Here is an 11,664-nt window from a genome sequence, read left to right as displayed (position 1 = left end):
GGCGCGGGAAACTGGCTGCCCCTCCCCCTGCAGCAGAGGGCAAGATACTGAAAACCCCCAGCTGTGCCCCCCAGCCCCTTGGGGGGCTGGTGCAGGGGGCTGTGGTTTATCCCAGGGACCCTTCCTCCTAGGGCTGGGTGGAGGGTGCAGATCCTTCAGCTCCTCACCCACCTCCTCCATCCTTTCATACACCCCCGTGTGCTTCTCTCCCCTCCCACCCTCCCTGCGGGTGCCCCCGGGCGCCCTGGCCAGTGCCCAACGCCGCAGCACGCAGCTCCCCATCAACCTGGGCTCAGCGCCTTGCTGCTCCCCCCACGTTTCTCTCTGGGCTTTCCCCCACACTGAGGATTTGAGTGTGAAAACTTCAGCGTGGCCACGGTTTGGCTTTGGGACCCTCCCCATGTCTTTTTCTGCAGTGGTGATTACGTGCAGCTCTGGCTGCTGCTGCTTTCTCTCCCTGCAACTTGTTGGGTTCACTCGCTAGCTCCTCAGGCGGGCACGGGAGAGCTCGCCCCTGTGCCAAGCGCCAACGCCTTGGGCTGGTGCAACAGGTACCTCAGGGAAAGCCTCTGGAGAGATGCAGGGATACAGGACAGGTCACCCAGCCCGCTGAGCATCATTGGGAAATAGTCCATTTGCAGCTCCCATGCATGGAGCTGGTCCTGGCTGGAGAGTCACAAACCACCCCAGGCTTGAGGGGGTGAAGGGGCAGCTCGGGGAGGGAGCTGAATTCCCCGTGGCACCCCTAAATCTGCCCCTGCTGGCAGTGCCCTCTGGGTGGGTGGCTGCAGGAGCATTGGTGCAGTTGTGAGGATGGGGCTGTGGTAGCTCAGAGCCCTGCAGGGCAGTGGCCAGGCGGGCCTGCCTGCTTTTCCAGAACATGCCAAATTATTCACATGCTTTTTCAGCACGGTGTGGGAGGGCCCTCGCCCCTTTGGCTTTCGATTTAAAGCAAGAAGGAGCTGGGGTGCTGCTGCTGGCCCAGCTCTCCCCACGTGGGCAAGGGTCCCGTGCCGGCATGATGTCTCATCTCCAGGCAGCCCTGCTGTCTCCTAGAGACTAGAGCTTCACCACTGCGTGGCAAAAACTCCCCAGCATTATTCTTTTCTGGAATTTGCAATGCATGAGGGAGATGGGTTCATTTTATATGTTTTTCCAGAAGTAAGTGACGTATCCCCATGTGAGCGCTGGGAACGGGTGCGCTCCAGGCGTGGTAGCTGAGCATCCTTGCCTATCCCCTGACTGTGCGCCGTCTCTTTCTAAGAAACTCATCCCCCCCTGCAGCTCCTCTGCACCACTTGAGCTCTTGGGGATGGACCAGGTTTTTTGGTGATCAGTTTGGTGAGGCTGGCCAGGCAAGTTGTTCCCATCCTTGTAGTTGTAGCCTGGCACATGCAGCTGGTGCCTTTTGGTAGGACTAGGGCAAGCATGTGAGCATCTCAACTCACTGGCCTGAAGCCCATGGCACCATTCCTGGGCAAGGGTGGTTTGGGAAGGTGAGTGTTGGATTTTGGCTACAGTCAATGAGAGCTGCTGGCCTCAGGAGGAAGATGGCCCGTCTTGGTTCTGTGGGTTGGGATGGGCATGGCACCGAGGAGAGCCAAGGGGGCTGAGGTGGAGTGTGGGGAGGAGTGGAGGCTCTTCTTCATCCAGCTCCAGTTGACTAGGTAATAGGGCTAAAAATAACTGGTGATTCAGGCCTGTATATCTGCTGGGTAACTGTATAATTATAACCAGCAGCCTCTGCAGTTTGGCTTCTCAGTGTAAATAGGGATGATGCATGGGGGGGAAGGAAGAGAAATACGAGAAACTGGGATTGGGATACAGCTCCATGGGGAGATGAGTCTTTGCCGAGTTTCTCGCTGGAAAGCCCAGTGTGTTCCCTCCTCTGGAGCTGCTCTTTTTACCAGTTCTGCCCAAAATGTGGGGTAGCTGCTGTTTTGGCTATAGGATCATCTATTCCTCTTCTCCTTCCGAAACGGCCTCATCCTGCCTGCTCTCCTGCTGGCGGCCAGGCCTTTAGCCCTGATTTCATTTGTTTGGTTGCCTGGAAAGCTGCAATTCAGTTAGCACACGAGATGGGCTACAGCTCATCTATATCTGCTCCGTTCTTCCATCTGCTTAATTACATTTGACCTGGATAAGATCCCTTTCCCGCCCCAGAAAGGCCAGATGACATTGTGTGACTCTGGTTATGTCCCCAAGGACGGTCTCTGGCTGTAGGTGGGCATCAGCCACTGTACCTGTCCTCTTGGTTTGGCAGGGGAAGAGGGATGTCCATCAGTCCTCTGCTGTTACCTGCAGTGAGGGCTTTCTCCTATCTCAGCCCCTCGGAGGACCAAATCTGGTGCTGGGCTGGCCAAGAGCAGCCAGGGTGTATCCCCGGTCCAACATGCATGGGGATTTTGCTCCATGGGTGCCTGTACCATTTTGCTCATGCTGACTCCCACTTTGACCCGGGCGTCTCTGATGCTGTGTGGTCACTGCCCCTTGGGGACCCTGGCAGTGTTATAATGCACCTGGGCAAGCATCTTCTGCACCTTTACCCAGCCAAGATTTTGACAGGTTTTGCCTCCCCACGGGGAGAGCTACGCCATGTCGTGCCATCCTTGGGCAGGTCCCTCCTTGTGCTACCCAAGAGCATCTATTTTTTTTCCCTCCAAGGCTGTTTTCTGTGCCCTTCATTCATCAGGTTTTTAAAATTTATTTATTTTTTTTTTTTAGGGAGGGGCGAGTAGGTGTAATGGCAGGTCCATCTTTTTGACAGCCAGAGAGAGCGAGGCTGCCTGTCAGATGGTGAATTTAAACAGAGGCAGCTGTTGTCATGGCGACGCCAAGTTGCATCCTGTTGCTGTGGCAACCAAAGTTAAAAAACTGATGTTAAGGCAGGAAAATCACATGATGTGGTTCTTTTTTGTTTAAAATATAAAAAAAAAAAAAAAAAAGGAGGAGGAGAGGAGAACAGAGAGATTTGATTTCCAGGTTTTAAGCGCAGGGTGAGGTGGGGGAGAAGGAAACGCGTCCCCACAGGAGTGGCAGCTGTGGGGGCAGTTCTGCCCCAACCAGCCCTTGGCTGGCACTGCCTTCCGTGTAGCCCCTGGTGGAGACCAAATGGCCACGTTTTGGAGCCTCCCCAGCCCAGGCGCATCCCTGCAGAGAGATTTAGGCAGGATGAGCACCTTGCTTGGGTGCTCCTTGTGAGCCGTGCAGACACGAGCACAGCCCTCAGCCCACGCTCGCTCTCCTGAGCCTGTTTTTGCTGTTCATTATGGGCATGCATGAGCTGGCTCACGATCAAAACATGATGAGGATTTGGGCTCAGCACCTTGACCTTCTGGGTATCGCTTTCTGTCAATCCCAGTAAAGCACAGATAGGATGACGAGTGGCAGGGCGCAGGGTTGGGGACAGCCCTACGGCTGCTTGAGGGCAGTGGATAGCCTTATCTGCTGGGGGAAGTTCTCCCTGTCTCCAGGGACAAGTCAGAGAGGTGGTGTAGGGCTGGGGAACCCCAGAGTTGAATTAGGACCACTCATGGTCTTTGCTTCAGTTGGCATTTTGGGTTTCTCCCAGAAAACAGCCTTGGGGAGGAGATGCTTGCTTTCCTACTGGTGTGTGGCTGCTTGAGGGCAGTGGATAGCCTTATCTGCTGGGGGAAGTTCTCCCTGTCTCCAGGGACAAGTCAGAGAGGTGGTGTAGGGCTGGGGAACCCCAGAGTTGAATTAGGACCACTCATGGTCTTTGCTTCAGTTGGCATTTTGGGTTTCTCCCAGAAAACAGCCTTGGGGAGGAGATGCTTGCTTTCCTACTGGTGTGTGGAGCTGAGAGGGTTCAGGGTGTCTTAGGGATGGGGATGTTGAAGAGAGGTGGGTCGTTGTTCCTATCACGGTACATCTGCGTGGGGGTACGTAGCAGTGGTGGGGTTGGGACCAGCAAGATGAAGTCTACAGATGTAGGAAGTGAATCTTGCCACTCACTGACACTGGGGGAGCAGGGGAAGCTTCTCAGTGCAGCAGGTCTGGGGGGGAGCCTGGGGGAGCGTTGGGAAATGGAAATTTAAATTTCTAGGAGAATTTGGAGCTGTGCTGGGTGATGCAGGCAGGATGAGGGGTTAAATCATTACTGCCCTTCTTGCTGGCCCTCTGAGGTAGGCTTCCCCAGGAGTCCTTTTGGACTTCCCAGGGGCAGGGAGAAGACACTGTCACTGAAATGGAGAGATGGAGGGGGCCTCTCCACAGCTCCCAGGCCTCAGCAGTGTCGGGAGAGGGATTTATCTCACACCCAGCCTCTAGGGGAGATTGTATCAACGTGCCATCAGCACCATCAATCCATCTTCAGGGCTTGGAGCTGGGAACACTCCCTGCGTTAGCAGTATAGATGTTCTGGGTGGGCTGGTTTTGGCACCTGCCTGGGGAAGAAGGTGGAGGGTCACAGCTGGAAGCAAGGATCCACTGGTGCCTGGACATCTTTCTGATGCTCCCTGCCAGACCCACCAAGGACCTCCAGCTCCAGGCATGGGATTAGCCCAGGTGGACTGGGACGTGGGTCTAGGAGGGGGTCCACATGGCCTGGGCACACCTTCCCCACCTCAAACGCACCAGGAGGGAAGCTTGGAGCTGCAGGTGTGGTGTGCACTGGGATTGGCCGAGTTGCTAAGGAAACAAGTCAACGGTGCAGGGGAGAGAGCGTTGGGTAAAGGAGATAAATCAATAAGAAAACCTATTTTTATCAGCTCCCTAATGATCCTCCAGGAGAAGCCAGACGAAGGAGGAGGAGGAGGCTGGAGAGAGATGGGCTTTCATTACTGGACTCGGAGGGATGCGAGTGCTACTCTGCATTTTGGGTGGCTGGAAGGTCATGTAATTAGACATCTAATGAGAGAGGAAGCAAAGGAGTGATAGAGCATTGTCCGGTGGGCTCCAGCCCTGAGCTTGGAGGACATTTGCTTGGCAGAGGCGGAGTGTGTGGATAAAATTTCCTTCCTTGTTTAGCCAGATGTTCCTGGTCTCCCCTGGGGAGGGTTTCCTTACCCTTGGACTATCAGAACCTCGCATGGATGCAGCTACAGGGGCTTGTTTCCACAGGGTTGATGGCTTGTAGCTGTTACCCAGCTCCAGACAAGATAACCCAGGCTCGAGTTTTCAGCAAACTGGGCCAGTGGGCTTTGGCAAGTCACTTTTGTCAGGGACCTTGTGCTTAGGTCAGTGATCGTCCTGTTTCCCTTAGACTTGATACCTGCTGACCTATGTGCCACACACTTGCTGGAGGTGGAGCAGCGACGTGGTCCTGTGGCAGATGTGCACTGCCCTTGTGCTGTCAAGCCAGGTGTTGGAGCCAGCAAGGGAATATAGGGGCGAGTTGAGCCATTAGAAGTGGTCCTGAGCCCCCCAGCCGCTGCCAGGCAGGGTTCCCATGCTGCCGGCTTTGGAGAAGTTGGGTTTGTCCCACCTGGCTGTTTCCCCCACAGGAGGGAGGGGGCAACACTGGATGCCCGGCAAGGTGGGGAGGAATGTGGGATGCTCGGTGGGGGTTAGCTGCGCTGAGGTGGACAGACAGCAGACTGGGACAGACTGGAGCAGACAGACGGACTTGCTGCGCTGTTCCTACCCTTCTCATCTAGGCAAATGTGCCTAGTGCCTGGGGAGCCGGCTGCGCCGCCCCACTAACACGCTGTTTTCTTTTTAAGCCTGTGCTAATTGCTCGCAGACTTTCAGGAAAATGAAACAAAAAGACCCCAAATAGGCTGGTGGCTCTGGGCCAAGCACCGCGCTCCAAGTATTGGCTGAAATGGGAAACGGGGCTTTTGCAGGAGCCGTGCAATGAAATCCACACTTGTGTTAAGCCTTGGAGGAAAACCTTTGGGGTCTGGCCTCCCCCCCAGGCACGGGATTTGTGCGTGTCTGGCACCAAGGTCCAAGCTCGCAGCAGTGAGCTCTGCAGCCCCCTCTCTTTAGGTTTGCCTTTAACTTAGTAACCATTAATTTCACTGAGTGGCCTTTTAAATGCCTTGGCTGAATCTTTCCTGGCTCTTCTCCCTGCCAGGATAAACACATCCCAGCTCCTGCAGGCTCTCCTTGGCTGCCCCTCCTGGCTGGCTCCCTGGGGACCTGCTCCGATGCCCAGCCCTGCTCCCAACTTGCCCAGCGTGCACGGAATTGCTGCTGCCGGGGTTAATTCATGGTTTCCAGTTTCTTATGCTCGTGGCCACCACTGAGATGTCTTCTCTTGCCCGTGGGCTCAGGGCCACTGGTTTAAGGCATCTTGCTGTAGTCAGCAGCCAAAAGGCAAGATGGCAAAAGAGAAAATCATCCTTTTTCTAGGGGCTGATGGCACAGGCATTTGTTACCTTCTGACCCAAGTGGCGTGAACCTGAAGTTGCCAGGTCTGGAGAAACCTGGTGTGGTGAGGAAGGGCTTAGCTGGGGTGCTGCTCCCCATACCTGCTTGGGGTGGTGGATGATTTCTTTATGGGCAAATCTGTCCCAGGTGGGATCACGTCCCCATTCTGCAGACAGGAGCCTCGGGAAGGTGGCATTCCCCTCCTGGGGTGTCCGCTGATGCTAATGGTGACAGCAATATAGCCGTGAGTTTTTGGCACGAAGGGAGTGGAGGGGTGTGCTGCCTGCTGATGAATCTCACCTCAATTTGTTATTGAGGACAACAGGGCTTTTATTGCAAAGATGTGGTAAAGATGGATGGGGAGTCAGAAAGATGTGGTTGTCCTGTCACTTGGAAGTGCTTTGTTTTTGGGGCTTGGCGGTAGGCCAGGCAGGAGGAGAGGACTCCATGCTCCTGGCAGCCCCTGTACATCAAAAGGCAGAAGGGAGCTGAGTTTAAGGTGCTTTCCTGGGCGTCAGCCATCCCTTTCCTCTGCCTTCCCTCTCCATTTGCTCAGGTCCTCAGGTGTCAGTATCTGCTGCCACTTGTCCTGGTGGGAGGTTGGTCCCGGACAAGGGTGTGTAAGCCCTTGACATAGCTGTAGGATTTAGGATGCTTGTAAGGCTCCAGCCAGATCCTGTTGATAAGGGGCTGCTACCCCCTGGGGTCTCGCTGAAGCGTGGCTGAGCTGGGATGTCTCCATGGGGAGTTTCCACCCTCCCTGAACTGAAGCTCAGCCCCTGGCACCATCAGCATCTTGAGTTGCGAATGCTTAGCCTGGTGCTCTGCAGCTCCCAAGCTACCTGGGCTCACCCTGCCACCCACAGGGTGCTTGGCAAGAGACCCTTGGTTCCCAGGGCATGTCTACCTTGCCAGTATGGGACAGAGGGTGGGCTGATCCGGGTCAGATCCCTAGGACCTGCTAGGGATGCCATGCCACGGGGATGCTTTAGGACCAGGGCTGCTGATAGTCTGTGGCACCCCCCATCTCCTGTTGCTTCATGCTGAAAAAGAGAAGACAAGCAGCAGGGCCATGGTATGCAGGGATGTGCCAACCCTTGCCACCAGCATGCCACAACAGGGACCATGCCAAACCCTTTCCCAGACAAAGCTCAGCCTGCTCAGAGCCTGGCTGTCCACGTTCATACTTGTGTCCGTCTTCTGGGCTCCCACCACAAGCATCATCTCTCTCCCAAGGGACTTCACAGCCCAGCAAAGGCCGGTGGTTAATGTTCCATGAACCCAAGAGGGAGGTAATGAGGCTCAGCAGATCTCCAGTGAGGGAGATCTTGGGGGCTCTCAGTTCTCTTATCAACCTTCTCATTTCCACACAGCACCAAGCTGGGCTTCACCCTTCTGCCCAGGAGCAGCGGGAGGTGAAATCTGGGCTCTGTGTGTGCATGTTTCTGCAGGGAAAGCAGTGGTGGTGGCAGCTAACGAGCCAATTGTTAACGAGGTGAAAAGGTGGGCAGGGATGGGTTGGTGGGTTGGGGACATCGTCCACCTCTTCTCTGCTCCTTAACTCTCCTCCACTCCCTTCGAGTACATGATCCTGGCAACCATCATTGCCAACTGCATAGTGCTGGCCCTCGAGCAGCACCTCCCTGAAGATGACAAGACGCCCATGTCACGGAGATTAGTAAGTACCCTGCGCCCGTCCCTCTCTGCCCTATGTTGCGGAGTTTAGTGGGTCAGCAGGGGCACCGGTCAAGGAGGGCCACCTGATCCTACCAGCCAATTTCTTCTGGTTTTAGGGTGGTAGGATAGGAGGTGTCCTCTGGGACCAGCCCTTCCAGCCTTCCTGGGGCTGCTGCTACATAGCCCTCTTCCATGGAAAAGGTTCAGGAAGGGTTAAGACCCTTAAAAGGTGGGGTAGAAAAGGGAGACAGGGCAACTTGAGTGGGTTGTAGCCCCCACTTTACATTTCAAAGGTTAATGCTGGTTAAGGAAGGGCTGGGTAAGCTCCCAAAGGGAAGGATGGGGCTGGGGAAGGTGGGATGGGATGTGAGTTGTCAGTGTGAAATGGCTGGTACCGTTAGCTCCGTCTCTGACTATGTCACCGGTTCCCTTTTGGCAGGAGAAGACAGAGCCCTACTTCATTGGGATTTTCTGCTTCGAGGCTGGGATTAAGATCGTGGCTCTGGGATTCGTTTTCCACAAGGGCTCGTACCTGCGCAATGGCTGGAACGTCATGGACTTCATCGTGGTCCTCAGCGGGTGAGTCGGGTGGCACGGGGCCGTTGGTGGGGTTGGGCAGCTGGACACAGGGGCTTGTTCCGATGGGGACACAAGCTCCAGGACGTGGGACAAGTCCTCGTTTGCTGCTGTTGGTGGTGTTTCTTCATCCTAACAAAGGAGGGAAGGATGGTTCCCTGCACTGAAGGCTCCTGTGTTGGCTTTGCTGTGGGCAGCTGATGGCAGGACAAGGTTCCCCATTGGGCAAGGAGGGCTGGCTCTGAGGGCATCATGTCTAGCTTTCCTCAGCTGGTGGCCTGGCTTCTGTCACCTGTCTAGGCATGGGGTGAGGTGAGGACGAGGTAGGAGCATGGCCTGATAAGCAACTGGACATGGTCTGGGAAAGGTTTTGGTCAAACCTGCTAGGGGGATGTAGAAAATCTCTTCTCCTCTTTCTTTCTCAAGTACTTTCCAGCCTTGGCTTGGTGCTGGGACTTTGGGAATGAGATCCAGGTGGGGCCATGCTCCCAGGTGATGCTTGCTCAGCATTCCAGCACACAGCAGCGATGCTGGGGGTGGTAGCGCACAGAGCTTCACAAGTGCTGGTTGTGTCACTGGTGGTGTCACCTGTCGAGGACGTGGCCCAGATTTGAGTCCTGCTTGTGATGTGATGGGCTGTGCTGGTGACATAGAAACGAACAAGGATATTTGAGCTTTTGCTAGCTAACGGTGGCAGTTGGCTTGGGCAGAAGCCTCCTAGGGTCACCCCCTCAGCCCCTCGCTGTGTGGAGGGCAGGTGGGTGCCTGCGGCCACCGAGGGGTCTGGGAGAAGGGGTGCTTGGGTCGTGACCAATGCTTTTTGCATGCTGATGGAAACAGCACGTTCAGAGGAGCTGGTTTGATGCATACAAACAGATGATGCCTGGGGATCTCTGAGCACTTCATGAGCTCTGCTGGGTGCAGAGCAGCTGCAGGGCTGGCCGGGAAGTTGAGGCACGGGAGCCAGGTGAGATACGTGGGGTCTTTCCCGAGTTGCTTGCTGCACAGTTCTGTCACTTGGCTTGCAGGGTGGTGGCACCACATGGGACGTGACATCTGTTTGGGAGGAGAAAGGGGGATGCTGAGCCTGGTGCTGCCAGGGATGTGGTGATGGGTGCTGCCTGTGGAAAGGTGCAGGCTGGGACTGTGCTTGAGAGAAGGTTTGAGGAGAACATGACTGGGAATGTTTTGACTCCCCTGGTCCAAAGCAGACCTGGATGGCCTCACTGGAGCCTGAGGCTACCTCCACCTGGGTGTCCAGGTGTGCTGGTGGTGTGGTGATGCTTCTTGGTGGGCGGCAAACAGGCTGCCTGTGGGCGGTGCCGCCATCGCACTGGTTGCTGCTGGCGCTTCTGCATCTGCAAAGTGACTCTCAGGGGAGGGCTCTGTGGCTGGGCAGGCTCGCTGCTGTGGGGAGAGCAGCTGGGAACAGCTCCTGGGCTGGGCAAAGGTGGTTACATCCCTGGTCACCTCTCTGGGAGCAGTGTGGGATGTGACACCTCTGGTAACAACAAGAGGGGATGTCTCGGCCTCACTGTGCAGCTGCAGTGCCGGGCTGAGCACGCAGAAAGCGGGTGGGTGGCTGGGAAATGCCCATTGGCCGCCTCCTGGCCTGAGCATCCTTTGGAGCCTGGGCCAAGGGGAACCTCTGGGCGGGGAGGGGAGGTTCACCGCAGACCTCTCCCTGCCCTCCCCGCAGCTCGGGGCGAGCTGGCTGTAACCAAGCCGGTGCTGAGTCAGCGTTCGGCAATTACTCACTCACAAAAGCCTCGCCAGCTCCTTTCAGTGCCGCGCCGTGCCGGGCCCCATGCCAGGGAATCAATTGTCCATGAAGGGCTGTTAGTGCCACACCAGCCACTCTGCCGGGAGGTGCCTGGGTCCCCCTGACACCGCTGGTTACGGGGCACAGGCCTCCGAGGTCTGCTTCATCACCATTACCCCTCTTGCATCCTGATGCTTGCTCCAGCAGGATGAAAGCCTCTCCAAGAAATGCCTGGGTACCAGCCAGCTTTGCCCCAGTAGTCCTGGCACCCACTGGCACGGGCTCACTGGGCTTTCGGGATAGAATTTACTGTATGATGAATGGAGGAGGCAACCTGCAGATTTTCACCCTGAAGCAGTTTTGGGGAGAATTGAGTCACTGGAGAATCAGCTGGACCAGGTCGTGGGCTCCTCTGTGCTGTTCAGCTCTTGGTCTTGCTTTTGCCGTGCTGCTGTTCCTCAGCACCATGGTTGCACCTCTCATGCAAGAAACCGGTGCCTGTTTGATCTACTGAGTTATCGGCAAATTTCTTCAGCAAATAATCCTTGGCTGGCAAATGACTTGCAAACAGCTTGTGGGAGAGGGTTTGCACTTGGCGGTTCATGCTGTGTCGGTTGCGTAAGGCGGGTGGTGAAGTCTGCACGGGGGACGTGTGCGGGCGATTGGCGGGTTCAGGCTTATCTTTGTGGACTAGAACTTCACGCTTGATTAATACATGAGCGTCTGTACAGAGACTGTTGAGCTTGGGAAAATTAATGGTCGTTGGGATCTTTTTGTGACTTAGCAAGAGGCAGTGGCTGTGGTGGAAGAGATGTGAGCACCAAAGGTGTAGGGTAGCGTTTGCCTTGGGATGTGCTAACTGGTTTGGGAATGGATGAGAGATGATATCCATGTGAGCAGGATCTATCCCCAATGGACCTGGAGGGAGCTGGCATCATGCTTGCTGGCCTTTGTCCCTCTGAGGGTGACACAGGGTATTGCTTTCCCTTCTGGACTTATTTTTTGCCATGTGTCTGATGGGAGAGGTGTCATCACGGCCTCAGACACCACACTGGGGTTTTCATGAGCAGTGGGATTTCCTGGGCATGCTCTCCCTGATGTAAATTAGCCTGACAAGGGGCTGCTGCCATGAGTGGTCTCCTGGGACCCTGTGCAGGAATGGATGATACTGACTTGGGTTCAACTGGTGTTTGCTTCTTGTGTCAATAAATCCAGATTTTTTCATCTCGGTGGAAATCAACGCCCACCTAAAACTCCCTGATGCTAAAGCTTCCACTGGGGAACTAATAGTCGCATTTGTAAACCTGCTCTGT

General features: G+C 55.5%; 1 protein-coding gene across 1 annotated transcript in view; it reads left to right on the top strand.

The window, feature by feature from the left end:
- LOC104539872 (voltage-dependent R-type calcium channel subunit alpha-1E) overlaps positions 1–11,664 on the top strand; it is a gene marked incomplete at its 3' end in the record, with an annotated part of 54,280 nt that overhangs the window by 748 nt on the left and 41,868 nt on the right. Inside the window, exons 2-3 of the mRNA XM_010183529.1 lie at positions 7,909–8,014; positions 8,453–8,592. Of these exons, the coding sequence (XP_010181831.1) occupies positions 7,909–8,014; positions 8,453–8,592 (246 nt within the window). The remainder of the gene's footprint in view (positions 1–7,908; positions 8,015–8,452; positions 8,593–11,664) is intronic.

This window comes from Mesitornis unicolor, unplaced genomic scaffold, assembly GCF_000695765.1.
Source record: "Mesitornis unicolor isolate BGI_N332 unplaced genomic scaffold, ASM69576v1 scaffold594, whole genome shotgun sequence".
Lineage (NCBI taxonomy): Eukaryota > Metazoa > Chordata > Aves > Mesitornithiformes > Mesitornithidae > Mesitornis > Mesitornis unicolor.
Note: the sequence above shows the minus strand (reverse complement) of the source record. Positions and strands in the feature narration are given on the sequence as shown.